The following is a 26,380-nucleotide window of genomic DNA, read 5'->3' as shown; positions in this document are numbered from 1 at the left end:
CTCTCCTTTCCAACCATGGAGACTATGCCTCTCTACTGCCCCATTCCCCACTCCCTGCCCCCACCGAGGGTCCACCAGGAGGGTCCTCAGGAACGAGGATGAGCTCAGGGTACAAAGACAGCCATGGGCAATGTGTGACTTTGTCAGCTACTTTAAGAACCCAAAGCTGCACCTCTAGGGAACTAAAGAATCGGATACATGTACAGGAAGAAGAAAGGAAGCTTGGGTGTTGCCACCTTAGTCCTTAGATGAGCTGCTCCACCAGAGGCGCTCTTCTAACCCGCCCCCAGGGCCACAGGGCAGCACTGTAGTGACAGCACCAGCGCCTGCGACGCCATGGGGCCTGGAGACACACGGGAGGCTGCAGCCCGAGTGCATGCGACATCCCATGGGGAGCTCTGCCCTGTCCACAGCCCACCCCGCTGTTCAGAGAAAGCCCTCTCAAAAAAGGCCCTTCATTGTGAGCACACCCTAAAGATGGAAACCTGTCCTTGACGCAATTAAAGGGACGAGTACCCATTTTACAGAAGAGAGTTTCCCATCGTCGACAGCAGTGGGGCGTCAGCTGCAGCCTGCATGCCCACTGCCGGTTTCTGTAAATAAGAATTTACTGGCACGCGGCCACACCCACACATTTATGTATTATTTATGGCTGGTTTCTGCTCAAGAATCAAGCTGTCATGACAGAGCTCTTGTGGCCCAAAACGTGGAAACGATTTACTGAGGTCCTGTAAGAAAAAGTGTATTGTCCCCTGATTCAGAATAAGCCCCTAGAGGGCATTTTTTTTTTTCTAAAAGACAATTTAACTTACAACTATAAATGATCCCAAGTGTGAAAGTAAAGTGTTAGTCACTCAGTCATGTCTGACTCATTGCGACCCCATGGACTACAGCCTGCCAGGCTCCTCTGTCCATGGAATTCTCCAGGCAAGAATACTAGATTGGGTTGCCATTCCCTTATCCAGGGGATCTTCCTGACCCAGGGATCGAACCTGGGTCTCCAGCATTGCAGGTGGATTTTTTACCACCTAAGCCACCACAGAAGCCTGTAAATGATCACGCAACTGTTTGGTAAAATTAAGCTTACTGCAAATAAGGCACTTCTTACTCTGAAATCCTCTACTCAAGTTAATCTGGGGCCACAGAATCCCGGGTACTTACAGCTCTTTAAGATTCTTCATCTTCACAAAGGCATCAAACTGGACAGATCTGATTGCATTCTCTCCAAGGTTCCTGAAAAGCACCATTCTTTACTTAGGCAAAGAAACTCTAGGTATCCTTCAGGTCAGGCATGTGTGTGAGTTCAGATGATCAGGGATTTTTCCTGACAGCCCTGGATTCGCTGATGAAGCATGGGCAGTGGGTCACACCCCGTGTCCTGTCCGAAGGCCACCGTAAGTGGCTGTCTTTCACCTATACTGACACAAGCACATGGAGTAACTGGGGAATAAACCAGTCTTAAGGGCAGCGTCAAAGCTCGGCTGGGCCTTCTCAGCAAGCCAATATGGAAAACCTTTCCAAAATAATCAAGGTTGCATTTGACTTAAAGACAAACTAAGAATACAGTACCAGAGGCATCAGATGGTGACACTCATCAGCCTCAGGGCTGGCCCTGTCCCCCCAGCTCCTGGCTCAGCCCACTATGTCCCTAAGCCCTGCTGAGCTGCTTAAGGGGAGGTGCCAGCCTGAGACAGGTGAAGGGTCATCAAGGAAGTGGAAGGAGCCCAGGGCCCAAGTCAGTGCCTGGCAAAGGGAGAGAGGAAGGTATTTCTGTGAGCCCCAAGAGGCTATATGTTCGGTAACCGTTGCTGGCACAGGCAAGACAAAAGCCAAAGTTGAAGCTGACTTAGAAGGCAGCAGCCGGCATTTCTGCATAGCCTGTTTCTGGGCTTACAAAGCCGTGGCTGCATCGCCAGTGGCTCCCCCAGCCGCCGCGCCCACAGGCTTGGGGTTGGGGGCCCCGCCGGGTACTCACAGATGCTCCAAGCCTTCCAGCCCCGAGAATGCTCTCTTGGCCACGGACTTGATCTTGTTGCCGAACAGCGTCCTGCGGTTTCCAAACATCCAGAAACAGAGGTGGAGAGGGCGGGAGAGCGACGAGGGAGGTGTGGGGAGAAAGAACACAGAGTGAGGGCGACGCCAGCTGAGAGGTCGGTCGGTCTGGGGAGAGGCAGGTGGGAATCTGACCTGGGCTGAGATGATGTGTCTGAGGCACACAGGCCCTCCCCTTCTGAAACCAGGCACTTTTATCTTTATTAGAACTTAACAGTGATGACAAGTAGGAACTCCATGCTCTGTCTTGCCAAAAAAGGCCCCTTGTGGTGTTAACTGGAAATCACCTCGTCCAACCTGGCTGTCTCCCCAGGGACCACCCACGGGTGGGGGGTGTGTAGCCACAGTCTCACAGGAGAGAGGGTGACTCATCAGGCTCCAGGGAGAGCATGCAGTCAGAATAAAAACTCTTGGAACTAAAGACTACAGCCCACTTCTGAAAACTGCATTCTGGGGATAAAGGTCCCCAAAGGTGGCTGGAAAAGGACAGGACAGTGGGCGAGATGGCAGCCAGGATGTGGCCACACGGAGCTATGCCCCTGCCCACGAGAAGGCCCCTCAGCTCTTCAGCAAGAGCCCAGGTTTCACATGAAGCCAATGGTACGAGGATCATCAAATCCCAGACGGGTCCTCAAAGGTTACCTAACTGACGCCTGTACCTGGACCGCCCACCCAAGAGAGGGGGCGCCCACCTGCTGGCCACTCCAATCACCATCTCAGCAGTGACAGCCAGAGTTTTCTCAAAAACCCAAACCTGGCACCTGCTATACACCTGGAGGACACGCATGCCTCTTCCACAGGCTGTGTGATCTGAAGGGAAATGAGCCTGGACTTGGGGTAAAGGGTAGGGGTGCATCGAGAGTGGCTGGACACTGGGAAGGAAAAGCATCAGATTCCAGATTTCCCTCCTCATTATCAGATGCTCTGATGAGAGCCCACGCCACATGCTCTCCACCTGCTGCTGCACACAAAGCTGTCGGCGAACACCAAGACCATGCTGACACGTGCAGCTCTGTGGCCGTGGTGCTGACCAGAGTTCTGCAAAGGGCAGGTTGGGAAGGATGCGGGCTCCCGGCAGCCAGCGTCCAGGAAGTCTCTGAACCACAGCGTGGGGCAGGGACCCCCAGGCACCAGTGCAGGTGCTCAGGGCAGAAAGCCCTAGAGAAAGGCAGGATTCTTCGTCCAGATCCACCAAGCATCAGGGGGATGATCGCCGGTAAAGCCCAGCCCCGCTTCAGACCTGTGTTAGGATGGGGCCCAGGAGGGACAACAAGCACCAACCCCTCTCTGGAAAGAGAAACGTGAGGCTTGAAGGAAGCCAAAGGTGGCAGGGCAGCCTGCTGCTGCCCGCCACATGGACCCCAAGCCTCCACCTCATTGCAGAGAGTTCCTGGGGCCATGCAGGCGAGGACCACGAGGCTACCTCCAAGAGACGGGGTCACAGGCCCCGCGGACCCAGCTCGCGCCAGGCATGGCCTCCACCTGCTCCCGGGCCGCTGGGCCCCAGAGCTGCGCTGGCCCCGCAGCGTCGCAGTGGCCCCAGGGGGACCCTGAGCTTGGCCCTCAGATGCAGCAGCTCTAGCTCCCGCCTCCGAGGGCAAAGAGCACCAAGGCCACCCAACCCCTTTGCCCTTTCCTTCTCTAGGAAGCGGTCTGCATGAACGTGAAAACAATCTCATGTTGCAAGAGCTTCTATGACTGCTGTCTGAGGTTTTCATTCTAAGACAGACAAACCCAACACCCAGAAACCCAGTGGCCATGCCTGCTGGGGCTCCCACACGGCTGGGCGAGTGCAGCCAGCTCTAGCCCGGAGGGGCACCGAAGCCCGGCGCCTCTGACAGCGCTGCCAACCTCGCACTTTCTCAGATCCCCCAGGCCGAGTCACTGCATGCTCCAGGTCCCAGTAAAACGTAGTGAACTCTTCAGTGAAATCTTCCGTAAATGAGATCCAGGAAAAACACTGTGCTTTATTTTATCCATTAAGTATTAGTCATGTTGACCTCTTTGACAATGAGGGCAGGCTGCTATTTCTAATGGTGACAATAGTAATAAAACAAAATCTCAAATTCTCAATTATTCAGGGGCTGGCTCATTGACCTGTTGGTGGACTGAAACAGGTCCTCCCATTCCCCAGAAGATGTCTGCAGGTGGGGGCTGGGCTTGCCCACCAGAGTGTGTGGGCAGAGGAGAGCTGGGGCTGTGGCGTGGGGGCATCCCCATCCATGTGCTGGGGGCCACCGAATGTGGCTGCACCCGATGACGGCTCCCAAGAAAAGACAGCCGGCCCGATGTCCCCCCTACCACTGACCTGGAGCAGTGACCCTGGGCTTCGCCTATCAAACCCTCTCCCTCATCCCCTGCCAACCCAGCTCTCGCTAACCTCACCCCACAAAGACTGAAGGGCCTATGCCCAGGAATGGGAGAGCTGGAGCCATGGGCCAGCACCTGTCTCCCTGTTGCACACAAGTGACTGAACGCTCTTCTCTGTGACTGACCTGTGCTCCAGAAACCCTGCCCCCTGACACACGTGGGCCCTGCCTGGTGTCCCGTTGACATTCTGAAAGAGGGGGGCCACCGCGTGGGTGAGCACAGTAATGCCCGGCCAGCAAGCTCTGGGTGGAAAGCCCATCCCGGACGGCTCTGTTCAGCAGCTGGAAAATCAAAGGCAGGGCGGGCTTCACAGGGGGAAGCCTTTTATGGCTCTGCTGCTCACTTGTTCCTTTCTTGGAAAACGTTTTAATTTCAGTCTGGCCTTGGGCCTGGCAGGGAGGACCCCAGGTCCTTGACTAGGGGAGTGCAGGCCACACAGCGTGTCCCCTGGCTCTTCCGAGGGAGGTCCCCGATCTCTGTCCCCCAGGTGCTTCTGTGGCTGAGCCAGCTAGGCTCGAGGGACCCAGAGCCCTGAGAGCAGCCCCATGGATGGACAGCAGCTTGAGGGGGACAGCCCTCCTCCACACTGACATGCGCCCCCTGCCCCCCGATAATGGGTCCAACAGTCACCACTAGGCTGCTCCACGGGGCGACGTGGTGTCATGGCCACGGAGCAGAGCGTTCAGGCAACGCTCCAGGGAGACCAAAGCAGCTCGGCTTCCTCCCACGTCACGTGACTGAAGCTGACTCAACATGACTAGCCATTAGGAAGGGCTGCAAGCTGGACGCCGGCTGGTTTACACAGAACCACAAGCCTCGTGGCCTCGAAGGCTAGGCCCGCCTCACGGGCAGGAGGGGCCACCACGCGCCACTCATGCTGGTTTCTAACCAGAGCCATGCACCAGGGTCACAGGATCACAGCCCATCTCACAGTGTGACCATCATGTAACGGTGCCAGTCCTGTTTACCGTCTGCCCGCTTCTCATTCCTCACCTCTGAGAATCTGCATCACGTAGTTTTCCTTTTCTAACCAAGAAAGAGAATTACTTCTTTTTCTTTTGCGACAGAACCGAAATACCACCCGACCTAAGTAACTGATTGCATGTATTTAATGATATTAAGGAATTACTGTTACTGTCTCAGTTTCCCCCAATTATTTACATCTGTCTTTTTTGAAACACTCAGGAGAGCCTCCGTGCCCAAGATCCTGGTCAGTGGAGCTGGGTGGGAGGAGACTGGAGACTATTCTACAGGTCAGGGTTAACCAGCTGTTTCCAAGGAGCCTGTGTCAAGCAGCTCACCATAAGCCAGGGATCCGGGCTCTTGGGCTGAGACCTTGGGACTTTACACAGGACTGTTACTGTAGTCCAGCAGGGAATGGAGAACACGGTGGGGAACAGACCACAGGCAATTAGGAAGTAGTTCCAGGCTCCAGACACAGGATGGCTTACACAGAACCAGAGGTCACATGCCCCTGGGGGTTGCTGCCCTTCACCTGCCAGGGAAGAGCCTCCTGGAAGCCACGACACCCAAGAACCACCTCCAGGTTTCACAGAATGGACAGGCCCCACACAGGACCCCACCTTCGCCATCACTTCGTCAGGCTGGGGCCGGGCGAAGCGCTGGAGATGAGGCTCAAGCTCAGTGGCTGCTCAGGTGGCCACACCCCTGCCCACGCCCCCCAGCAGCCTCATCCTGAGCTTGGGGCTCCCCTGTCAGCAATGGGCCTCTGTGCTCTGTCGTGTGGTCCCCTTCCCAAGCTTGCAGGGCAAAGCGCCCAGAAGGTGGGGGAGAAGGGCCAGGCTTTTCCGACCCACTCTCAGAACACAGGCTCCTCAGGAAGAGACCTCAAGTCAAAACAGCTGACGCGTACTCACCACTCCCGGAACACCCAAGGCGTGAAAACCCCACTTTTCTAAACAAATTAGAAACGCTAACTCCTCAGAAAGACCCTCCCACCACAGGCTTTCCCGGAGCCTCGCCTTCCACTGCCGCTTTCAAAATATTTACTTTACTCTCGTGCTTGGCGCGCCGTCTCCAAAACAGGCCGGGGGAGGGGGAGTGCGGAGCTGTGACCATTCTCTGTCTTGTCCTCCTCACCCTCCACTCGAGAGGCAGTAAACAGTAGGAACAGCTCCCACCCGGACGCCTGAATGTTCCCAGGGCGGCCTCGGCAGAGTGCTGGTGAGAGGCAGAAAGAGTGGACGAGGAGGGGACAGGGTGGGCTTTGGGGCCACAGAGGCCCTGCCACCAGAAGCTGTGTGATCGTGGGCAACATCCCTTCTCGTTTCCTCAACTACAGAAAAATGCAAAACACAGCCAAGCCTCCTGAGATAGTCAGATGTCACACACACTCACACACAGACACACACCTCCTGAGATAGTCAGATGTCACACTCACTAACATACAGACACACACACACACACACACACACGCCTCCTGAGAGTTAGATGTAATACAGGCGTGCACGCACACATACACACGCCTTGCAAATTCTAGGAGCTTAGAAAAACAAACCCCAAACACCGGAAACCCTGAATAAAAAAACAGAGCTACTGCATCACCCTTGGTGATGATTGTTTCTCTTTAAGATTATGATTGACAACAAAAAGACTGCCTGAAGTCTCTAAACCATCGAGAGTTACTTGGCTTTAGATGTTTAGAATTTCTAGAAATTGAATAACAGGGCAAGGCTCCTTTGAGCAAAGAACAACAAAAAAGCTGGCTGTTTTCACATCAGTCAAGAACTGAAGAGGAAAGAAGATGCAACAGGCCTCCAGCCCCCAAAAACCAACGCCCGGGGCAGTATGGAGACAGCAGGCCAGAGAGAAGCGGAGAGGCCTCCTGCCTTCCTATGCAGACTTTCCTTTCCGAACAAAAGAACAATGAATGTGCCAATGCCACCCGGGGTGGACCCACAACCAAACTGGCGTGTGTGCTGGGGGAGCAGGGGCGTGGAAAGAGGCACCTCTGTGCACCAGCCCCACGGATCGTTCAGGGCCACACTCACAGCTTGCTGAGGCTGTCCAGCCCTGTGAAAGCGCCACTGGTGTCCTCGATTGTGCCCGAAATCTCATTGTGGTCCAGATCCCTGGGGAGGAGACACAGAAGGCTTAGTTAGCATCCAGTCTGCTGTAGGAAGAGAGACCCACGCCTAGCCTGCCACCTTGAAGCCCAGAACATCCCAGTCTATTCCAGATGCCTGGACGGCATGTCTGCTCAAGACTACAGGCATTAGAAAACAAACTTATGCTTGCCTGTACACATGGCTATATTTAAAATGGATCACCAACAAGGACCTACTGTACAGCATAGGGAACTCTGCTCAGTGTTCCGTGGCAGCCTGGGTGCGAGGGGGTTTGGGGCAGAATGGATACATGCGTATGTAGGGCTGAGTCTGTTCACTGTTCACCTGCAACTACCACAGCAGAGTTTACTGGCCACACCCCAGTGCGAAATAAACAGGAAAAAAAAGAATTAGAGGTATGACCACTAGGCAACCCTGCCGTGCGGCCTGGCTTTCTCAGCCTCCTAACAAAGCCGACAGGGGCCTCTGACCAGCAGCTTCTGGGCTCCACGTGCTGCTCCCAGTGGGCTAAGGTCAGCCCCGGGGGAAGGGGTGCAGACGGCACAGGGGAAAGCCTGCTCTGGATTCCACTCACCAAGGGTGGACTTCTGGCCACTGCTCTGAGAATGAGTCCAAAAGGTTCCCTAAGGTTCTCATCTACTTTCCGACCACCTAGGGTCCCTTCCCTGGACTTGATGAGAGACTCCATAAGGCCCACAGAGGAGGGGGATGGTGAAGAGCAAGCCCCTGGCACAGGGCCCTCTGTAGCCACCTCCAGGCTGGCAAGCGGGTTTGGCACCCTGAACTCCCACCTCCCCCCAGGGCCTCCACAGGTGCTGACTCCTAGCCAGGCACATCTGGGTGCTGAGTCAGACTTGTGACCCACTTGCCAGGATGAGAGGATGAGGCCAACTTCTCGGGCTGGTCTCCTCCAACAATGAGAATCACAAGGCCGATGACTCAGCTTCCTGCCCCTAGCTTCCAAGGGCAGGTCACCACCGGGCAAGACACCCCACCTGGTGACCATGCCCCCGTGCCGCTCCGGTCGGCCCTCTCTGACTTTCTACAAGGTCTCCCACACCTTCCTTTCCGGAACCCTGGAGACGTGGGCCAGGAACAGGACGGGATGCTGCTCCTGGCTCCAGGGAGAGCCAACGGGGCAGGGAGCTTGGACCATGGAGTGCGTCGCTTGCTCTGACCTTTATTTTACAGCAGCATGAGCAGAGAGCTGCAATTCGGAGGCCGGAAGGGCCTCCTCCTTGGCATCGGTTCTTCCCTATTCGTCCTGAAACATCCGGGACCTGGGGCTGCAGCTTTATGTGCCTGTCCCCCTGCTCCAGTCCCGGCTGCCAGTTTTCTCTCTCTTCTCTGGCCTGTACCATCTGAATATCCTGGCCATGTCAGTCAGCACCACCAGGGCTCGGAGACTGACCCCAGCTTGAATAGTCTGGTGTCCGGGTTCTTTCTCATTCCCCAGCGACGGCCTGATGTGATAGCTTTCTCAGCCCTCTCTGCCAAGTGCAAGGGCCTTTCTCCCCATCAGGCTGGAGCAGTCGCTCTTTCTGCAGGGGGCAGGCCTGGGAGGCAGGACCCGCAACCCTCTGTTGAAATCCAGACGCACCGCCCCCGACCCGCAACCCCCACTCTGTGGCTGGTTGGCTGCTTGTTCTCTGTTGCCTGGAAATTCTTGGAAGCCAATGGCTAAAAAATTTCAGTTCCAGAAAAGCGCCCTGCAGCAAGTTCTGAAAGTTCCCTCCACCTCACTGGGCGCCGAGAGGAAGGTGACACGACCACCTCCGTTGGGTTAAACGACCCTCTGGAGGCTCAGGGATAGAAACAAGACTCCCCCGTCACCTCCTGTGGACATGGGCTTCTGAACGCAGTTTGTGCTGAAGAAGTTGAGATGCTGGCCCAACACGCGCCTCAGTACTGCCCTCACTCAGATAAAAATGCTCAGGACCAAACCACGAGTCACTGCAGGGAGGCTCAGGATGCAAGGACAGCCCCCAGCTGGGCTGCTGTCCTGGGGGCGGCGTGCTGTCCTGGGGGCGGCGTGCTGTCTGGGAAAGTTCCAGCAGCTGGACCCCACGTCCCATCAGGAGCAGTGTGGGAACCAGCGCGTGGTGACGAGTTTGAGGCTTCATCACTAGGCACCACCCCACGGGGAATGAAGGACAGTTTTCTGCTCAACCAGCTTGTTTTCATGATATTAAAGTTCGAGACTGTGGCACAAGTCAGCTTTGGATCTAATTCCAACTCAAGACCTGTGAGAAGGGAATACCTCACCAGTGAGGCAGGTGGCTTGCTGTCCCATCAACCCAACGGGGAAAGACTTACAAGACACGCAGGCTCTTGAGTCCCCGGAATGCGCCTTCCGCAATGTGGCTGATGGAGTTGTGGCTGAGGCGCAGGATGCTCAGGCTACTCAGGTCGGCCAGGCTCTCCTCGTCCAGCCGGGTCAGGTTATTGAAGGACAGAATCCTGAGGAACAGGAGGGGAGAGCAAACGTCACCATCAGGTTGCTCGGCGTTGTCCTCCCTTCTCCTTTCCCGATGGTGGAGCTGGGTCAGCCAGTCATCTGGGTCCAAGTGGGGAGGGACATGCCCACCAGAATCCCAAGGGCAAAATGGTCTCACAGCTAGAAACCCACCAGGGCTTGACACCCATGTGGTTTGACTCTTGGAAGGAGATCTGTAAACTGAGCACTACACGGGGTCGTTCAACAAACAAGCACAAGGCTCCAATGCCTTCCTGCACCTCGTGTCCGTGGCTGGTCCTGATTCAGGCCATGGAAGACTTCTCGTGGCTGTGGCCGGAGACTCTGGATGGGACCCCAGGGGGTTCTCACAATGAGCGAGGGAGCCGGACAGCCTCTGCCCTCAGCCAGCAGAGGGCGCCACCAGGCACTGCCTGGAACAAGACTTCTTCACTGAACCGCAGGCTTCACCTGGGCAGTACTCTTGGGACCAGTGTCCCTCCAGGCTTCCTTGCCCTCACCTGAGCCAGCCTCTTAGCATGATCTCCCTACTGTAAGCAGGTCAGACCACACCTCCAATCACACACCTCTGAGTGTCAGAATCACACTTTCTTCCCAACACACCCCCTGCACCTCTGATGTGGCTGTGGGTTGTGACCTAGCGTATTAGTCATCTATCCTTGAAAAAATGGGAACTCTGGGCTAGGGCAGGAGGAAGGAAAATAAATTCGGAGATTAGTAAGTATGTAAAGGTAGCAGGGAGTGACAGTTTTTCTCTCCTGGAGAAATAAGTCATGGTGTCTGTCAGTTGCAAAGACCTGGCAGGAGACCAAAATGACATCCTCACCTGCAATTAAAGAACTCAGCTTAAAGGAGGGGCGGGACACACACGTGGAAGGCGGCCCTAAATCTGGCTCCAGGGTTACCTGAGTGTCGGACATAGTGTTAGGCTGGTAAGGACACATTCCCATGACCATGTCTGACCCTTCTGAAGGGCACAGAAGGCAGGCCGAGGGGGCAGGAGGAGGGGCCCCTCACCACCGCCTCAGTACTGGGGGCACACACCCTCCGCCATTCAGCAGGCGGGTGGCTCCTCGCCTGAGCAAGCGCACGCACTCTGGGGGATCAGAAGACCTCTCCTGCTTCCCCACAGCTCCCAGGCCTGGACCGTGGAAAACCAAAGGTCCTGGGAACTCCCGAATGGGGTCCTGGCCCAAGGAGAGCCTTTCAGAAGCCATCCCAGTCCACGTGAGAATACCGTGCAGCTCACACACACACAACACACACCCCCCCCCCATCAACACACACACACGCCCCCCTATCGACACACACACACACACCCCTATCGACACACACACACACACGCCTATCGACACACACACACACACACCACCCCCCCCATCGATTTTTACACTAGGGAATGACGGACTTCACTGAAATGTAAACTCCGGGTCAGTATGGGGTGGGCTGAGGGGGAAGGAGGAGGGGGGGGAGGGGAGAGGAAGGGGAGAGGGGAGAACGTGGACAAATAGATAAAAACACAACCTAAAAAGGCCCAGTACTACGTTTAAACACGGTAAACACTTAGAAATTCCTTACTGTCCACGTGTCGCCATTTCTCGGGCTCACTGTCCTTTCTGCGTTTGAGCTCCAATACAGACATACCTTGCTTTACTGCGCTTTGAGGATACTGCACTTTTTTTCTTTTTTAAACAAATTGAAGGTTTTGGCACCCTGTGTAGTTGGGTGATACACAGCACTTTTCAGTAATGAAGTATTTAAAAATTAAGACGTGTACATCATTTTTTCAGACATAATGCTACTGCACACTACCCAGACTACAGTGTAGCAGAAGAACACTTTTCTATGTACTGCGGAGCCAAAAGCGTGGGATCTGCTTTACAAGGTGGTCTGGGACGAACTGCACAGTACCAGTGAGGTCTGCCTGTAGCCGCTCTCTCTATAGAGAAGCATATGTTACACGCTGCATCCGTGTGTGGACAGAGGCTCTCAAAACAGCTGTTCTTAGTGGTCCCTGCTAATCTGAAATGGGGAGCAGAGTCTAGAAGAGGTGAGTCAGGCTCTCAGGTCCTCAGGGTCCCGCTCTGCAACAGGCCCTCAACAACCCCCGCAAGCCCCTGTGCTGTGGGTCACGGGGCCCAGGGCTCCCCAGACTCTGCGGGAGGCACCCTGGGTGTGTTCCCCGTCACCCGCAGAGCTGGCGGGACACTCACAGCTCGTGCAGCTTCTGGCAGAAGCTCCAGCCGTCGCGGTGGATCCGGGAGATGGAGTTGTTGCCGAGGTGCAGCTGGTGCAGGGCCGTGAGGCCGTACAGCGAGCCGCTGTTCACCTCCGCCAGGCTGTTGTACTCCAGGTGCCTGCCACGACAGCCCCATGCGCGGTGAGTGCAGATCCCGGGGTCACGCAGCCGCCCACCCACCTGACGGCAGAGGAGCTGCTCCCTGCCATCACACAGGCGGCACCGAGAATCTGACGATACTGCTGGAAGGACTCGTGATGGGGTGTGCCCTGACGTGTGTGAGCACACCTGTGGGGTGGCGGGGAGGTAAAGCTACACAGACAGTGGTAAGGATTCAGGCCAACTGAGAGAGCTCACAGGCCGCAGGGAAACTTCTAGAAGCAACCTCTTTAGCGGCATACAAGCGAACAAGCAGCACGCCAGCAGAGGAGCTCTGAGCAGAAGGCAGAGCCCATTCAAGGAAGAGATGAGAGAAAGATGAGGAGGTAGCTCTCGTCACTATCCCTGTCTTACAGGTGAGGAAACTGAGGCTGAGACAAGCGAGGTAACGTAAGATTCGCTCCTCAGCTCAGCCAGTAGTGAGGGGCCAGAACCAGAGCTAGGTGAACCAAGCCTGGGCCTGTGACCACTGTGCCAAGAGATATGGCTTGACATCTGGGGTTGAAATATTGCGACCTAATTCTCAATTCTGTCACCTGGCTGGTTGAAGGAGCCTGAATAACCATGAAGTGGAGATGCCCAGGAAGTATTGACTCCATAGGGCTATGCTGAGAAGGAAGAAAACGCAGGTCAGAATTTCAGCATCATGCTGAGAACTGAACTCCTGTTTGAGTTCAGTAAGTAGGGATGTAAGTTACCATCATCTTTCTAGACAGTGCGGCCACAGACACCGCCACTCCCAGGACCAGCCTTGTGACCAGAAGCTACTACTTCACGTCCTGCTCCGCGTGCGCTATCACAGGGGCTTCGGGCCACGGGTTTTGCTTTTCACATATTCTGTTTTCTGGTAACTCTTCCTTCACCCCCTAATTTGCATGAATTTGTTCAACAGAAAAACCAAATGGTATGTGCTAAGAACTCCATGTTTTCCTAAGAATGTGCTCTGACTCCCAGGGCATGACCACCTGGCTTCCAAAGTCCAAAATGACAGTTTTAAGGATGTCAAGGACAAGTACTCTTGAATATATAAAAAGAGACAGAGTTATGCAAAGGTGAACGATGAAGAGCGGGGGAAGCGAAGCTTAGCAAGGCTAAGCTGTCTTTTACGAAGTGCGTGTGTGTGTGCGTGCGTGTATGAAGGGATGCACTCTGAGATGCTCCTGATAATGAGGAAGGCACAGGGAGTTGATGGAACTGGACCTGGAGTTTTTGGTTTTTGTTTCAGTTGGAAAGATAACTGAGCAAGGACATAGATGAAGTGGTGTAACTTGTAGACTGAAGGGCTTTGGCGCGTCTTGAGCAAGTTAAATCACTGACCATAAAGCAAGAAATCTCATGATGACACATCAAAATGTAAGCGGTATTAGTGTATTAAATTGGCTTCCTCATAGCTCAATTGGTAAAGAATCTGCCTGCAATTCAGGAGACCCGGGTTCGATTCCTGGGTTGGGAAGATCCCCTGGAGAAGGAAATGGCAATCTACTCCAGTATTCTTGCCTGGAGAATCCCATGGACAGAGGAGCCTGGCTATAGTCCATGGGGTGGCAATGAGTCGGACACGACTTAGCGACTAAACCACCAAACCACCAACCACCAGCAGAACTACAAACAGAACACAAAGACAGAACATGATGAGAAGTGACTGCTTGCCTCTTGCGAGGGGAACTGAGCGGGGAGAGATACTGAGGGCTAGGGTTGGGCAACAACTGCTTTTCTTTACTATCTGATTTTGCTCAACTACTGAGGGTACGTTTCTTTTGATTAAAAATAAACAATTGTAAATATTTAAAAGTTGAAGCTCGGTAACTGCCTTGTCTGCCCCTCTCCGGACGCTCTTCTGTTCCTCTGTGAGGCAGGCGAGCCCCAAGACTGTCCACATCTGGCTGGAGCAAGTGCTCCCTTGACAGAAGTGGAACATCTGCAGTGAGGGGCTTGATTAGCTCACAGAACAGAAATAAATCTCTCAGGATGAACTATACATTCTTTGGCTCACCTGCACATCAAGAAAGACTGTCAAACCCGAAGTGGAGGGAGAGGGAACTTCCTGTAGCGTGTGGGAGAGGGGAGAGGATGTGGGAAGGGAGCCCACTGTCTGCCAAGGAACGGGATGCAAGGGTATAATCGGGAAGAACAATCTGACTCCATAATAGATGTTCCCTGTACTTTAACCTTTGTATTCTATCTCTCTTGCTTCTGGTTAAGAATGCTGCCTAGAGTGTGAAGAATACTAGCCCATATGATGCTTTTCCACTCATCTAGAGACAAGAAGTTGCAGAACTAAGAATAACTTTTGTCTGGTAGGTTTACTGAACATCAGGACCTGACCTTCAATGGATGGCTGCAAGATCAAGGGATTCCTACACCAGGGCTGTTGGTTGTAACAAGCAACCATGCTCCTCTCTCACTTGGCGGTTAAAAATACTTTCCTGAAAGCCTTTGGGACTCTGGGTGTTCTTGGGGCATGAGCCACCCACCTCACACGGCCCTGTAATAAACCTTTCTCTGTTCCAAAGTCTGACGCTAGAGCACTGTTTGCCTGCACTGTGAGCTGGGCACCTGAGCGTGCATTCAGTAACGGGGAGTGCAAATGGGAGAGAGGAACAGCCCCCACAAAGGAGCCCCTGCCTTCCATCCTCACCAACAAGCTCCCTTTACCAAATCCTCTGAAACTCCCCCAAGAGACTATCCTAGCCTGCAAGATAACACCACAGGGGTAGCAAAAGATCCCAAAGACACAGAGGAGAGCCCTCGCTGAGGTCCCAAAGGGCAGGGGCTGGGCCCTAGAGGATCACTCAAGGCCCTGCTGAAGCCCTGGCGCCTGGCTCTGACTCACAGCGCGTGCATCCTGGCCAGCCCCCAGAAGGCGCCGTCCGTCAGTTTGCTGATGTTGTTTCGCTGGAGCCTCAGCACCTCCAAACTGTCGAGCCCCTGGAACGTCAGGCCCTCGATCAGCCGAATCCGATTCCGATTGAGGTCCCTAAAGAGACGAGGCCAGCAGTTCAGAGCATCCGCTACCCATGCACCCCCCACAGCCCTCACCAGGCAGTCTCCTGGGACAATCTCAGTAGGAGGTCCTGGGAAGCACAGACATACCATGGAAGCCCGTGTGCCGAAGACACCAACCAGCCACTGTTAACGTGTGACAGGGAGCCCAGGGCTCCTAGAAGCTGGCCCCCTTGCACCCTAGAATGAGTAAGCACTCCTATTTCCTCTCCCATAACCGTGACTCTGCAGTGAGGACAGGGTGTGACTCAGGATATGAACGTCTTAGGTGAGCCATCTCTTAGCTCAGCAGCAGAAACCCCCACCAGATGTGTCAACCCAGGAAAACTCGAACAACTGGATACTGGTGGCAACTTCCCACCAACTGCATTCGGGAGGAGGTGCCTGGACCCACCATGAAGCACACTCATGGGCCTCTGGCCTCCGGGGATGAGACCTCAGTGAACCAGAAGATTTTAGGAATCTGGGTGAGCTGGCTACATTGGTAACACTCGGGAAGGGAGAACACAGCCTGAGCAGTGAGCCCTCGGTTTTCCCCAAATTCTTCTGCAGTGTCTCATGACGCACACCAGATTCTGAGCATCAGGGAGGCTCTCGGGACCCTCTGCCTGGGTGTGCGGGAGAAGCACAGCAGTGAGAGGGCAGGGGGCACCCCATCTTGCCGCCATACCTGCCCCTGAGCAATCCGTTCTGCTTAAACGAAAGCTCCAGTATCAGTGTATTCTCCTGAAATACATTTTTCTCCTATTCAAAAAAAGGACACTGGAAAGGCAAAAATCCGAAGAACAGGCAGTCCATCAGGTTTTGGTAAATAAAGGTTTTCTTGAATCCAAACCCTGGGCCATTCTAGGAGTGCGGTCAGCTGTGGTAGTCAAAAAACTAAACAGACACATCCTTTCTTTACCAAAAAAAAAAAAAAACCAAAAACCCAATCAACTACCTTATGAGACCGAGGAGATGACCCATCTCTTGCTTCCTACCTCTGGCTACACTAAGTTCCTCTCTTAACTGCTCAAGCAGCACTGGACCCCGTAAAGGCCACTGGAGAGATGACATGGGTTCCTTACAAAAAACAAAAACACAGAAAGCTCGAAATAAATAAGGACCCCAGTCTACACAGGCCATGTATTAGCCAGGGTCAGCTAAGCAGCAGGGTTCCTCAACTGCGTTTTGGGAAGTGCTGAAGAGGACTGGCCTGCGTATCCTCAGAGGATCTTTTTTCAGCAACCTGGGGCGGTCTGCAGGCTCCAGACCCAGCGTCTAATTTGCTTTTATTAGGTGCTGCTGCACGGCCATTAATGGTAGTTTATGCAGAGCCCGATTGAAGGGGAGCAGGGGAAGCGGGTGCATTTGGAACGAGCTCCTGGGGGAACTCTGGTCCCCATAAAGTTTGGCTAAGCTTAATTACGGCGCAGGTCTCTGGACTCACAGTTGTGTCAGCCGGGGTAACTTGAATGCTTTCACAGGAAGCTGGGTGATCCTGTTTTTGCTCAACCGAAGCGTCAGCAGTGACCGTGACAGACCATCAAATGCTCCTGATTCCAGGGTGCTGATCCGGTTGCTTGCCAGGTTGCTGGAAGGATTCAGGAGAGAAAATGCAGGGGTCAGTAGGAGGCCTTCCTTGTCCTGTTACAGACGCCAGACCTGGCTGAGTTGGGAAAACAAGCTACAACACACCCAGCAGGCTGGGTTTCCAACGAGACATTTGTCATTCTGAGGCTGCAAAGCCCATCTTCACTCCCAGCCTCAGGTATTAGGACTGTCTTCTTCAGACGTGACAGAAGCCTGGCTTGTTCGAGCCCAGAGCTCACCCTGCTTTCAGCCAGGGTGACTACCCCAGGAGGAAGTCAATGACCTCCACTCCAGCTGGGCCGCTGCAGGAATCCCTCCTTGCCAGCTGCTACCCAAGGGGCAGGGTTCAAGGTTGGTGAGAAGAGCCTCAGGAAGCAGAAAGTCCACTGTGAGGCAAGGTCGGAGAGGGTTTCACAATTTGGGGAAACGGCCTTTAATTCTGAAGTGGATCCCATTGTATGACTTCTAAATGTGCATAAAACATTTCATTTTAAACATTTCAAATGTGTCAGAGCAACATTCTAGTGAAGGAGAGCTGCACGAATGGTTCCCAGCGGGGAAGAGGGAAGGGAAGCGGGGCCACAACACTTCTCCTTCCACCTTCCCTGGACCGATGCTGCTTGTTGTGCCTTTAACAAAAGAGCTAAGACCAGAGAGAATTTTCTACATCAGAGCTGGGAAGGGAAGGAGGCATTCTTCGTCTCCATCCGGCAGAGGCCCAGTACAGGGCACGTGAGGATTCTTTGCAAACGGAGCTGGACTGTTTGTTCTTAACACTCCAGATTAAAGAACAGTCTGTGTGATGAAGATATACCGGCCAGCTTCTGCCAAAACACAGAGTCCCCCTACTTTCGTGCAGAGAGAGAGAAGGTCACTGCGAGGCGGTTCAGCAGGGGAGGTGTTTTTGTCCCAAGCAGGGTGGTGGTGGGTGGCCGGACCTCTTTAAGAAGCCCCACTGGGGGCTGAAGGATCGGCCACTCCATCAGCTGAAGGATCGGCCAAGGCCTCCCACTTCCACCTCGGGCACCCATATGCATCCTAAGAAAGAGACTGTTCGGCTCCTTGGGCGTCTTAAAAATCTGTGCGCCCGGCCTTGGTCTCTGAACTGATGGGTCACAATGACCCATAAACCAACCTCACAAACACCCTTAGAGTACTCAGTAGTAACCCAGGAGATGAGGGCTCGCATGTCATCTGAAGACGCCTTTAGCTGAGTTTTCAGTTTCTTCCCTAAAATAATATTTTCCTACCAACAAGCAGCAGGTTAACTAGGTTTTGCCTGTTTTTCTTCTGTCTGCCATCAGCGGGTGTGAGACAGGGCAGAACAGAAACAGACCAACGATCAGACAAAGAAGGTCGAGAGCACCCAGAGGATGGCTGAGCACTGGCTGGCTGAGTCTCTGCAGAGAGGCTGCCCTCTGCTGTCACTCACCCAACTGCTCCCAATCTTTTCTCTAAGCTCTCCTAGGGGGCAGCGCAGGGAAGGAGGAAGAAAACCGGCTCTGTGGTCCACACAGCCACGTGTTTTAGTGCGAGATGGTGCTCTGAGATGGTCCGTCTGTTAGGCTACTGAGCCTCTCCCCACGTCAGCTCCCTGGCCCACGAGTACAGTCAGAACAGCACCGCTGACGTAGACATGCCGGAAACAGGCTAACAGAGGACTGTGGACCTGGGGCCCCTGCCCGGCTGAGGGCACAGATGGGAGGCATGTGCCCGGCCCACGGACTCAGCCGGGCATCCACCAGCGTCCAGACCTGGGTGCTGCGGGCGGACCCGACGCACTTACAGCTCCGTGAGGGGCAGGCCGTGTGGGAAGCAGGTACTCCGGATCTCTGTGATGTTGTTGGCGCTGAGATCCAGCACGTGCAAGGAAAGGTAAGCCTTCAGCTGCCTCCCCTCCACGCTGCGAATCCTGTTGTGTTGCCTAAAACACACAAGGCAGGTGAATCCAACACGTCATTTTGCAAAGAAACTATTTTCCTCCACACTTGTAGACATTTTTTCCCCCTGCAGTTTCAGAGAATTATAAATGCTATGACACTCGCAAATGAGGTCTCCCATCCTTCTTTCCATCAGGTTATTACCTGCAGGCCGGAAGCTAGACAGACCATCAGATTCTTTGCCTGTGACAAGTTTGTCTGCCCAAGTTCTAAGCCAGGCTGCTCTCCCCAAGGACAGGAACATAGGGGTGATATTTTGGCCGTGTGGAGAGCAGCCTGGCATGACCAGAACTCAGAACTCACTAGTACACTTTCCCACAAAGGATGTGCCCCATGCAACCAGCCAGCTTTTGAGGCTGCTCGTGTCTAAAATCTTCAGAATCCAGGCCAACCCCATCACTCACAAGAATGTGGGCACCAGAGGCCAGCATCCAATTTACTCCAACTGAGCGCATCATTACACACTTCACATTTTACCGACACCTACCATGTACCAGGCGTGTCGACAGGCACAAGGGATTTAAAAAAAAAAAAAAAAAAGGGCAGAATCCTGCCAACCTAATAAGGGAAACGGGAATTCAGCGCTGTGTCTAACTGGAATCGAATGCCCTGCACCTCTGACCCCACCCTCTTGACAGCTCTGTTCCTCAAGTTTCCTCATCTGGAAGATGGGGCCACGTCTCCTTACTTTAGGGATATGGATGGTCCCGCCTGAACCACACTGCTGTGTTTGGCGGACATTCACATGTGTGTTCAGTGTTCACCTCCCTCCGAGACGTGTTTGTCCTTGGATCCTCTTTCTAACAAATACCACGGTTTCAATCACCCACCGACCAGTATTTACTAATCCGCAGAAATCCGACAAATGCTAACCAAGGCTGGAGGGAGCAGGCCAGCCCCCTTGTGCGTCTGGCCCTGCCTGGTGGATTCAAGCCGCCACAGCCCGGATCCTGGTATCCAGATATTTCAGACCCTGTGGAGCTGGGCGCTGTGCTTCTGGTCCCACGCGCTCACTGGGGCCAGCTTCTGAGTAAACAGTTTTGGGGGCTCCAGCCAATCCAAGCAGTCTTGAACACGACACAAGGGAGCCAGGCGTCGCTCACCAAGTGGCATCTTTTTTAAACAAACACTTGACCAGATCGGTTCCAACAGGCATAAACAAGGCCCTCTTTCCCAGAAGCTCTGGGCCTTCTCACTGATGCCTTTGTTTTCTTCCCATCTCTCCCAGGCCTTGAACCTGAAAACCCATTTACGAGGGTACAGCTCCCTTTACACATAGCAAAATCTCCCTGGAGTGAAAGGCCACTTTTTCTTCCATGCTCCCCCCACCAAACTACTTCCTTTGAGTTCTTTATTAAGTTGTTAATAAAGATAGTCTCTTCAGTTTTCTGACTTCCAAATAAAAAGGAAAAAAAAAAGAATAGAAAAGGAAACCTTTATTATGTAAAGTATGGGAAAAAAGAAGGAGAAATAAAGGGAACAGAGCTGAGCCCCATCCAGGAACTCTGAATGCAGTACCAGGGAGCCAGGAAAAAGAAGGCCTAAGGAAAGAAGAGGGGGGCGCCGCTGGCCCCAAGTCGCACAAAGGGGGACCAACCGTACACAGTCCAAGGGGCCACGGGACAGCTGCGGCCACCCCCAGTGCTCCCCCGCTCCGTCTTCCCTGTCTCTTTCATCCTACACCTTCTTTCTTCTTTCTCCTCTGTGTATTTATTCACTGAATCAAACACGATCTGGGCCCCGCTCTGTGCCAGGCCCGGGCTGGAGGAAGGATGCTGTGATGAAGACGGGTCTCTTTCACACGCTGGAAAGAGTTCCCTGGTGAGCAGAAGAGGCAGCCATGGAGATGGGGAACAACGGAGCGTGGGAGTGAGGATGGGTGAGATCTGCCAGGAGGAAGAGGGGAGCTGGGGTGGATTCTGCGGCGGGGCCAGCTCCGGGGTTGGGGGTTGTGGATGCAGGCAGGAGATGGGCAGGGCAGAAGCAGAGGCGGGGCCTCAAGAGCCTCTGAGGAGTAGGGTGTCTGTGTTCCAGGGGACCAGGCAAGAGGTGGTGGCAACAGAGACAGGGCCACAGGATCTGGACACCACAGAATGGTGATGCGCAATTTTCTAGTTCAGAAATATTAAGAAAACCAGGTGACTTGGTTTTCCTGGTGGCTCAGTGGTAAAGAATCTGCCTACAACACAGGAGATGTGACAGGAGCCATGGGTTCGATCCTTGGGTTAGGAAGATCCCCTGGAAAAGGAAATGGCAACCCAGTCCAGTATTTTAGCTTGGAAAATCCCATGGATAGAAGCCTGGTGGGTATAGTCCCCGGGGCCACAAAGAGTCAGACACAACTTAGCGAGTACAGAACAATAATGAGGTAACGGGCTACCCCTTCCATCTTTAGCCCTTTCCGACCTACTCTCAACTCAACATCCAGAGAAATCCTGTCAGGGCATCTCTCAAAATGGGAGAAAACATTCACAAACCATGTATCTGATAAGCAGAAAATAACCAGAACACACAGGAGCTACAACTCAGCGACCAACACACAAGAAACCCCAACAAGTCAAATAAAACATGGGTAAAGGCCTTGAAGAGACATTTCTCCAAAGATGATAAACAAATGACAAATGAGCACACAAAAAGATACTCAGCATCACTGTTCGTTAGGTAAACTCAATGAGTTAGTGCCCCATACCTACAGCATGACCACTATTAAAGACCAAACGAAAACAGGAACAGTACGTGTGGGAGAGGGTGTGCAGAAGCTGGGATCCTGGTACTGTTGCTGAAGACAACGGTACAGTGGTTCTTCCACAAAGTAGGCACAGAATTACCAGCATGGGCCCCAGGAATTCTACTGGGTATACATCCAAAAGAAATGAAAGTGGACCGCACAGTGATCTGTACACCCAGGATCACAGCAGCATCATTCACAGCAGCCAACAGGTGAAGCAGCTCAGCCAATGGATGAGTGGACGGATGGACACGCCTGACAGGTGTACGGAGAGTGGACTGTTACTCGGCCTTAGAAGGAAGTTCTGACACTCATTACAGCATGGATGGATCCTGAGGACACTACAGTAAGTGGAAAACGCAGGTCACAAGAGACAAATACCTCATGATCCCACTTCCACGACGTGCCTAGAGCAGTCACATGCATTGAGACAGAAAGCGGGGTGGTGCTGGTTGCCAGGGGCTGGGGTTGGGGCATGGGGAATGGTTTAACAGGGGTGGAGTTTTCATTTTCCAAGATGGAGAAAGCTCTGGAGACTGGTTACACAACACGAGTGTACTTACCACTACTGAACTGCACACCTAAATGATTAAGATGGTAAATTATACATAATGTGTATATTACTACAGTTTACAAACAAAACAAAGAAAAAGAAAAATCAAAGCAATTCACAGGATGTATTTGGCTAAAACTCGAATAACAGCTCCGTGTCTCACTTAGGACTAAGTCCACACAACAGCCTCCAAGGCCCACGTGAGCTGCCACACACCTGCCTTGCTGCCTCACTTCCTACCCTTCCGCTTTGTACCCTGCCTAGAATGCTGGCCCCCGGAAGCGGCAGGCAGGATCCTGCCTGAGGATCTTTGCAAATGCCTTTCCCACGGCTTGGAATGCTCTTCCCCCAGAGATTCGCAGGTCCCGTGCCTTCACTTCCTTTCCATCTTTGTTCACACGTCACCTTTTCAATGAGGTGGCCTGGGCAACATTCTCTAAAACTATAAGCCTCTGCCTCCTAATTTCTTTCCCTCACACACATACAAATACACGCACGCACACGCACACACACACACACACACACACTCATTCACACTTTCCACTTTTTTGCCTGCTTTATTTCTCATAATATTTCTATCATCTAATACTCCCAGTACTTTGTTAATTTCTAGTTTAACATCTTCTCTCTCCTCAGGATGTAGCTCCCTGAAGGGAGAGATGTTTGTCTGTTTTGACTACTACTGTGTCTCCAGCCACTAGGATAGTGTGAGGCACATAGTAGGTCCTCAGTAAATACTTGTTGAAGGAATCACAAAGAATGAACAATGACTTCATTCAGAAAGGCGGAACCTAGACACAGATTTGGGACTCACCTGAACACTTAAGTAGGTGGCACTAGAGGTAAAGAACCCACCTGACAACGCGGGAGACGAAAGTGACGTGGGTTCGACCTCTGGGTTGGAAAGAGCCTCTGGAGTAGGAAATGGTAACCCACTCCAGTGTTCTTGCCTGTAGAATCCTATGGACAGAAGAGCCTGGCAGGCTACTGTCCATAGCGTTGCAAAGAGTCAGACACAACTGAAGCAATTTAGCACAGCATTCCACAACATTTAAGTAGAAGAAAACCATGCAAGCAGATGAGTATAATCAAGAAACATGAAGGAAAGTTAGCCAATTGCTCTGTGGGAACTCTGCTCAGAGGCAAATGACCTAGCCCACAGTGACTTCAGAGCTTCTTGCACGTCATCTTCTCCCCCAGGTCTGGTCTCTCTGCTCTAGACTCTAGCCCAGTGCCCTGACCAAACTCTTCCCAAATTCCTCATGTTCAGAAAAGCTGACCCCACAGGTCGTCTCCCTTCTCTCACAGAGCAAGAATCACATCTTGTTGGATGTTTCTGTGGACCCCAGCAATTTCACCCAAGGCCAGCTGTTCTTCATGGGCTGGAACATGCCACGAGCAGAGCCCTGCCTGAGTTCGAATCCCCATTACACCACTTACAGGTGTGAACTGCTATAACGTGGGGTGTCAAGTTTCTATGCCCCTTGGGCTGACATGACCTGACATGAAGCAAGTTCTCAATAAATGAGTTCTTGTTTTTATTAGCCAAATCTGTATCCTCAGAGCCAGGATCAGTATCTAGTTTGTGGGAGGTGCTCTGGAAAGAGAAGGAATATGGTTTCCTATTTGTCTGCCACATTTCAATGCAAACAGGCTGGACCAATTCCTCTCTAGGGAGCAGAGAGCTGACTCAGAGATCTCACTCTTAGCTTCATGCACGACATGAGTCTGTTCCAGCTGGAGAGTATAAAAAACCCTGACACTGAGAGATGGGGCTCTTTGGGGCGCTGTGCTTCAAAATCCCAGACTGAAGCTTCTGCAGGACTCAGGGTGGGGGGCTAGAGATATGATGGGTCCCCAACAATCCCCTTTCTCACTCCTAGTAGCAAGTGGGCCTCAGGCCCACACCCCTGACCCAACTCACTAAACCGCCCCCTCGGGACACCCGCTCCAGACACCCATCCCTCTAGGTTAGAGCGAACAGCCAGCAGGCAGGGGAAGCCTCCCACGCTGCCTCAAGGGCTGTCCTACTTTTCTAAAACTCCGCATGTTTTTACTGCCATGTGTACTATGAGGGGCCCTATTAGTCCTTTAATGTAACTAACTGTCCAGTTTTCAAGAAGGCCCACAGTCATCATTATAACCTCTGAATCTTTGTCCAAGCTCTTCTTGACAACAGCCGACCAGTTACTGGACACCTGTAGGTCACAGGCCCTGATGATGGCTCCATGAAATCACATGTGATCTCACAAGGAAGGTACTCTACTTCGCCATCATCTCTGCTTTACAGCTGAAAACATCGGGACTCTGCCTGCAGTCAGCCCAGCTGGGACACGAGAAGAGCCAGCATGCGAGCCCAGGGGATGAGGAACTGCCAGCCCGTCCAAGAGGCTCTCTAGGCGGAATTTTAAGTGCACCACCCCAGGGTCAATCAGCAAGCCTTCAGCTGAGCTTGGCTAGATGTGAATGCTGGCCGCCTCTCCCCAGGTCAGCAAAGACTCGGTCTGCGTCATCGGTCTCAACCCAGCCTGCTTTTTTGTACCAGCCTCCCAAAGGCCTGCGTGACCAATGAGTCTGCAGAGGGCGAGGGGAGCCAAGCTCAGCAAATAAGACAGAGGAAGCTCAAGTTCTTAAGGATACTCTGGATGGAAAGAAGAGAACAGTGCAGACAAGCTGCAAAGGGATGCCTTTAGGTTTACAAAGAGTGAGGAGAGGGGAGGGGGCAGTGCTATGCGAGGACTTCTAACTGGTGACAGGGACTTGGGGAGGGGGTGGGGGGGGCCGACCACGCCCCCTGCGGTCCATCCAGGGTTGGTCTCCCCCTTGGGCTGCCCTCTGGGGCACAGAAAACTTAATACGGCAGAAGTCTATTAAACCAACACCTGTTAAAGGCTTCACAAATAAAATCAGGCTTCAAAGGCCGAGAGCGGCAAGATAAGCTCTCTCCACTTGGCCATGTTCTCAGAGCTGATGTTAAATTAGACAGGAAAACAGACCGAGGCATTTGAAACCAACATTTAAAAGTTTTTATCGTAAGTGACTGTTCCAGTACAGTTGTGTAAACTGGGGTTTACAAGGTAGTCCTGTGAGTGGTGGGAAAGATCTCATGTCACAGATAACAGCCAGGAAAAAACGGCAAGGAGATCAAAGAAGGCAGGGTCAAGAGGGGTCAAATGGATTATTGCTGGTTGCTAAAATTATGCACCTACTGTCTACACCAGGGGTCAGCAATGTATTCTATAATGAGCCAGATTTTAAATATTTTAGGCTATTGGGGTCATTTGGTTTCTGTCATGACAACTCAACTCTGACACTGGGGTGTAAAAGTAGCCAATATGTAAACCAATGAGTGTGGTTGCGTTCCAATAAAACTTTATTTACAAAAACAAGCTGTGAGCCAGATTTGCCCCTCTGTAGTTTACTGACCTCTGGTCTACACTTCAGCAACTAGTTTGGGTTTCTAGGGGCAGGGACCCAGATTCTAATTCTAGCTCTGATTCTAATTCTGGCTTTAGAACTGTGTGCAAATCACTCTTTTTGGATCTGGTTTAATCACCTGCAAAATGAGGCTAAGTGCCTCACTGCAACAGAACCTACAGTGCTCCCTCCAGTGCCCAGGTCAGACTTCACTAATCGATGCCTTCCCCACTGATGCCTTCTCTACCCTTTCAAGAAGTGAAATGGAACCTAAGCTTACACCATTTATTATGCACCTCAGATGATGATCCAGGTTCCTGACAGGGGCCAGTGGAGCAGGCAGGCTGACAGTGTGATCTGAGAACAGATCCACACTTGCGCATCCTCACTCTTTTTAGTTCTTGCAGTGAGGCAAAAAGAAACACACTGAAGCTAGCCAACATAGCAGTCCTAACTCTAAGCAGGCATGCCCCAGGCTCTCCCAGACAAGTGTCGTGACTCACAGTGGTCAACTCCTGCAGTGATGACTATTACTAGAAATAGCATGTCTTGCATAGGGTTACCTTAAAATTATGCCTTTAATAATCAGCAAAATTCAAATTATAGCTCTCACCTCATTTGAACCTCTGGCTAAGAAACAGTTTCATACAATCTAGCCCGGAAATGGAGGGAAAAATGTAACACACCTGCACCATTCCCATCCCTGCCCCAGTCCATTCCCCAGAGTGCCCTTGGCAGACATGGTTAGTCAAACGCCACGCCCTGCAGCCTTGGAGCACCCA

At 52.7% G+C, this 26,380-nt stretch overlaps 1 protein-coding gene across 1 annotated transcript in view; it reads right to left on the bottom strand.

The window, feature by feature from the left end:
* The window catches only part of LRIG1 (leucine rich repeats and immunoglobulin like domains 1), a 115,204-nt gene that overhangs the window by 14,506 nt on the left and 74,318 nt on the right, over window positions 1-26,380 (bottom strand). Inside the window, exons 4-11 of the mRNA XM_002696962.6 lie at window positions 18,747-18,884; window positions 16,818-16,961; window positions 15,219-15,362; window positions 12,201-12,344; window positions 9,828-9,971; window positions 7,434-7,514; window positions 1,976-2,047; window positions 1,162-1,233 (exon numbers count right to left, since the gene is read on the bottom strand). Of these exons, the coding sequence (XP_002697008.1) occupies window positions 1,162-1,233; window positions 1,976-2,047; window positions 7,434-7,514; window positions 9,828-9,971; window positions 12,201-12,344; window positions 15,219-15,362; window positions 16,818-16,961; window positions 18,747-18,884 (939 nt within the window). The remainder of the gene's footprint in view (window positions 1-1,161; window positions 1,234-1,975; window positions 2,048-7,433; window positions 7,515-9,827; window positions 9,972-12,200; window positions 12,345-15,218; window positions 15,363-16,817; window positions 16,962-18,746; window positions 18,885-26,380) is intronic.

This window comes from Bos taurus, chromosome 22, assembly GCF_002263795.3.
Source record: "Bos taurus isolate L1 Dominette 01449 registration number 42190680 breed Hereford chromosome 22, ARS-UCD2.0, whole genome shotgun sequence".
In the NCBI taxonomy this organism is placed as follows: Eukaryota; Metazoa; Chordata; class Mammalia; order Artiodactyla; family Bovidae; genus Bos; species Bos taurus.
Note: the sequence above shows the minus strand (reverse complement) of the source record. Positions and strands in the feature narration are given on the sequence as shown.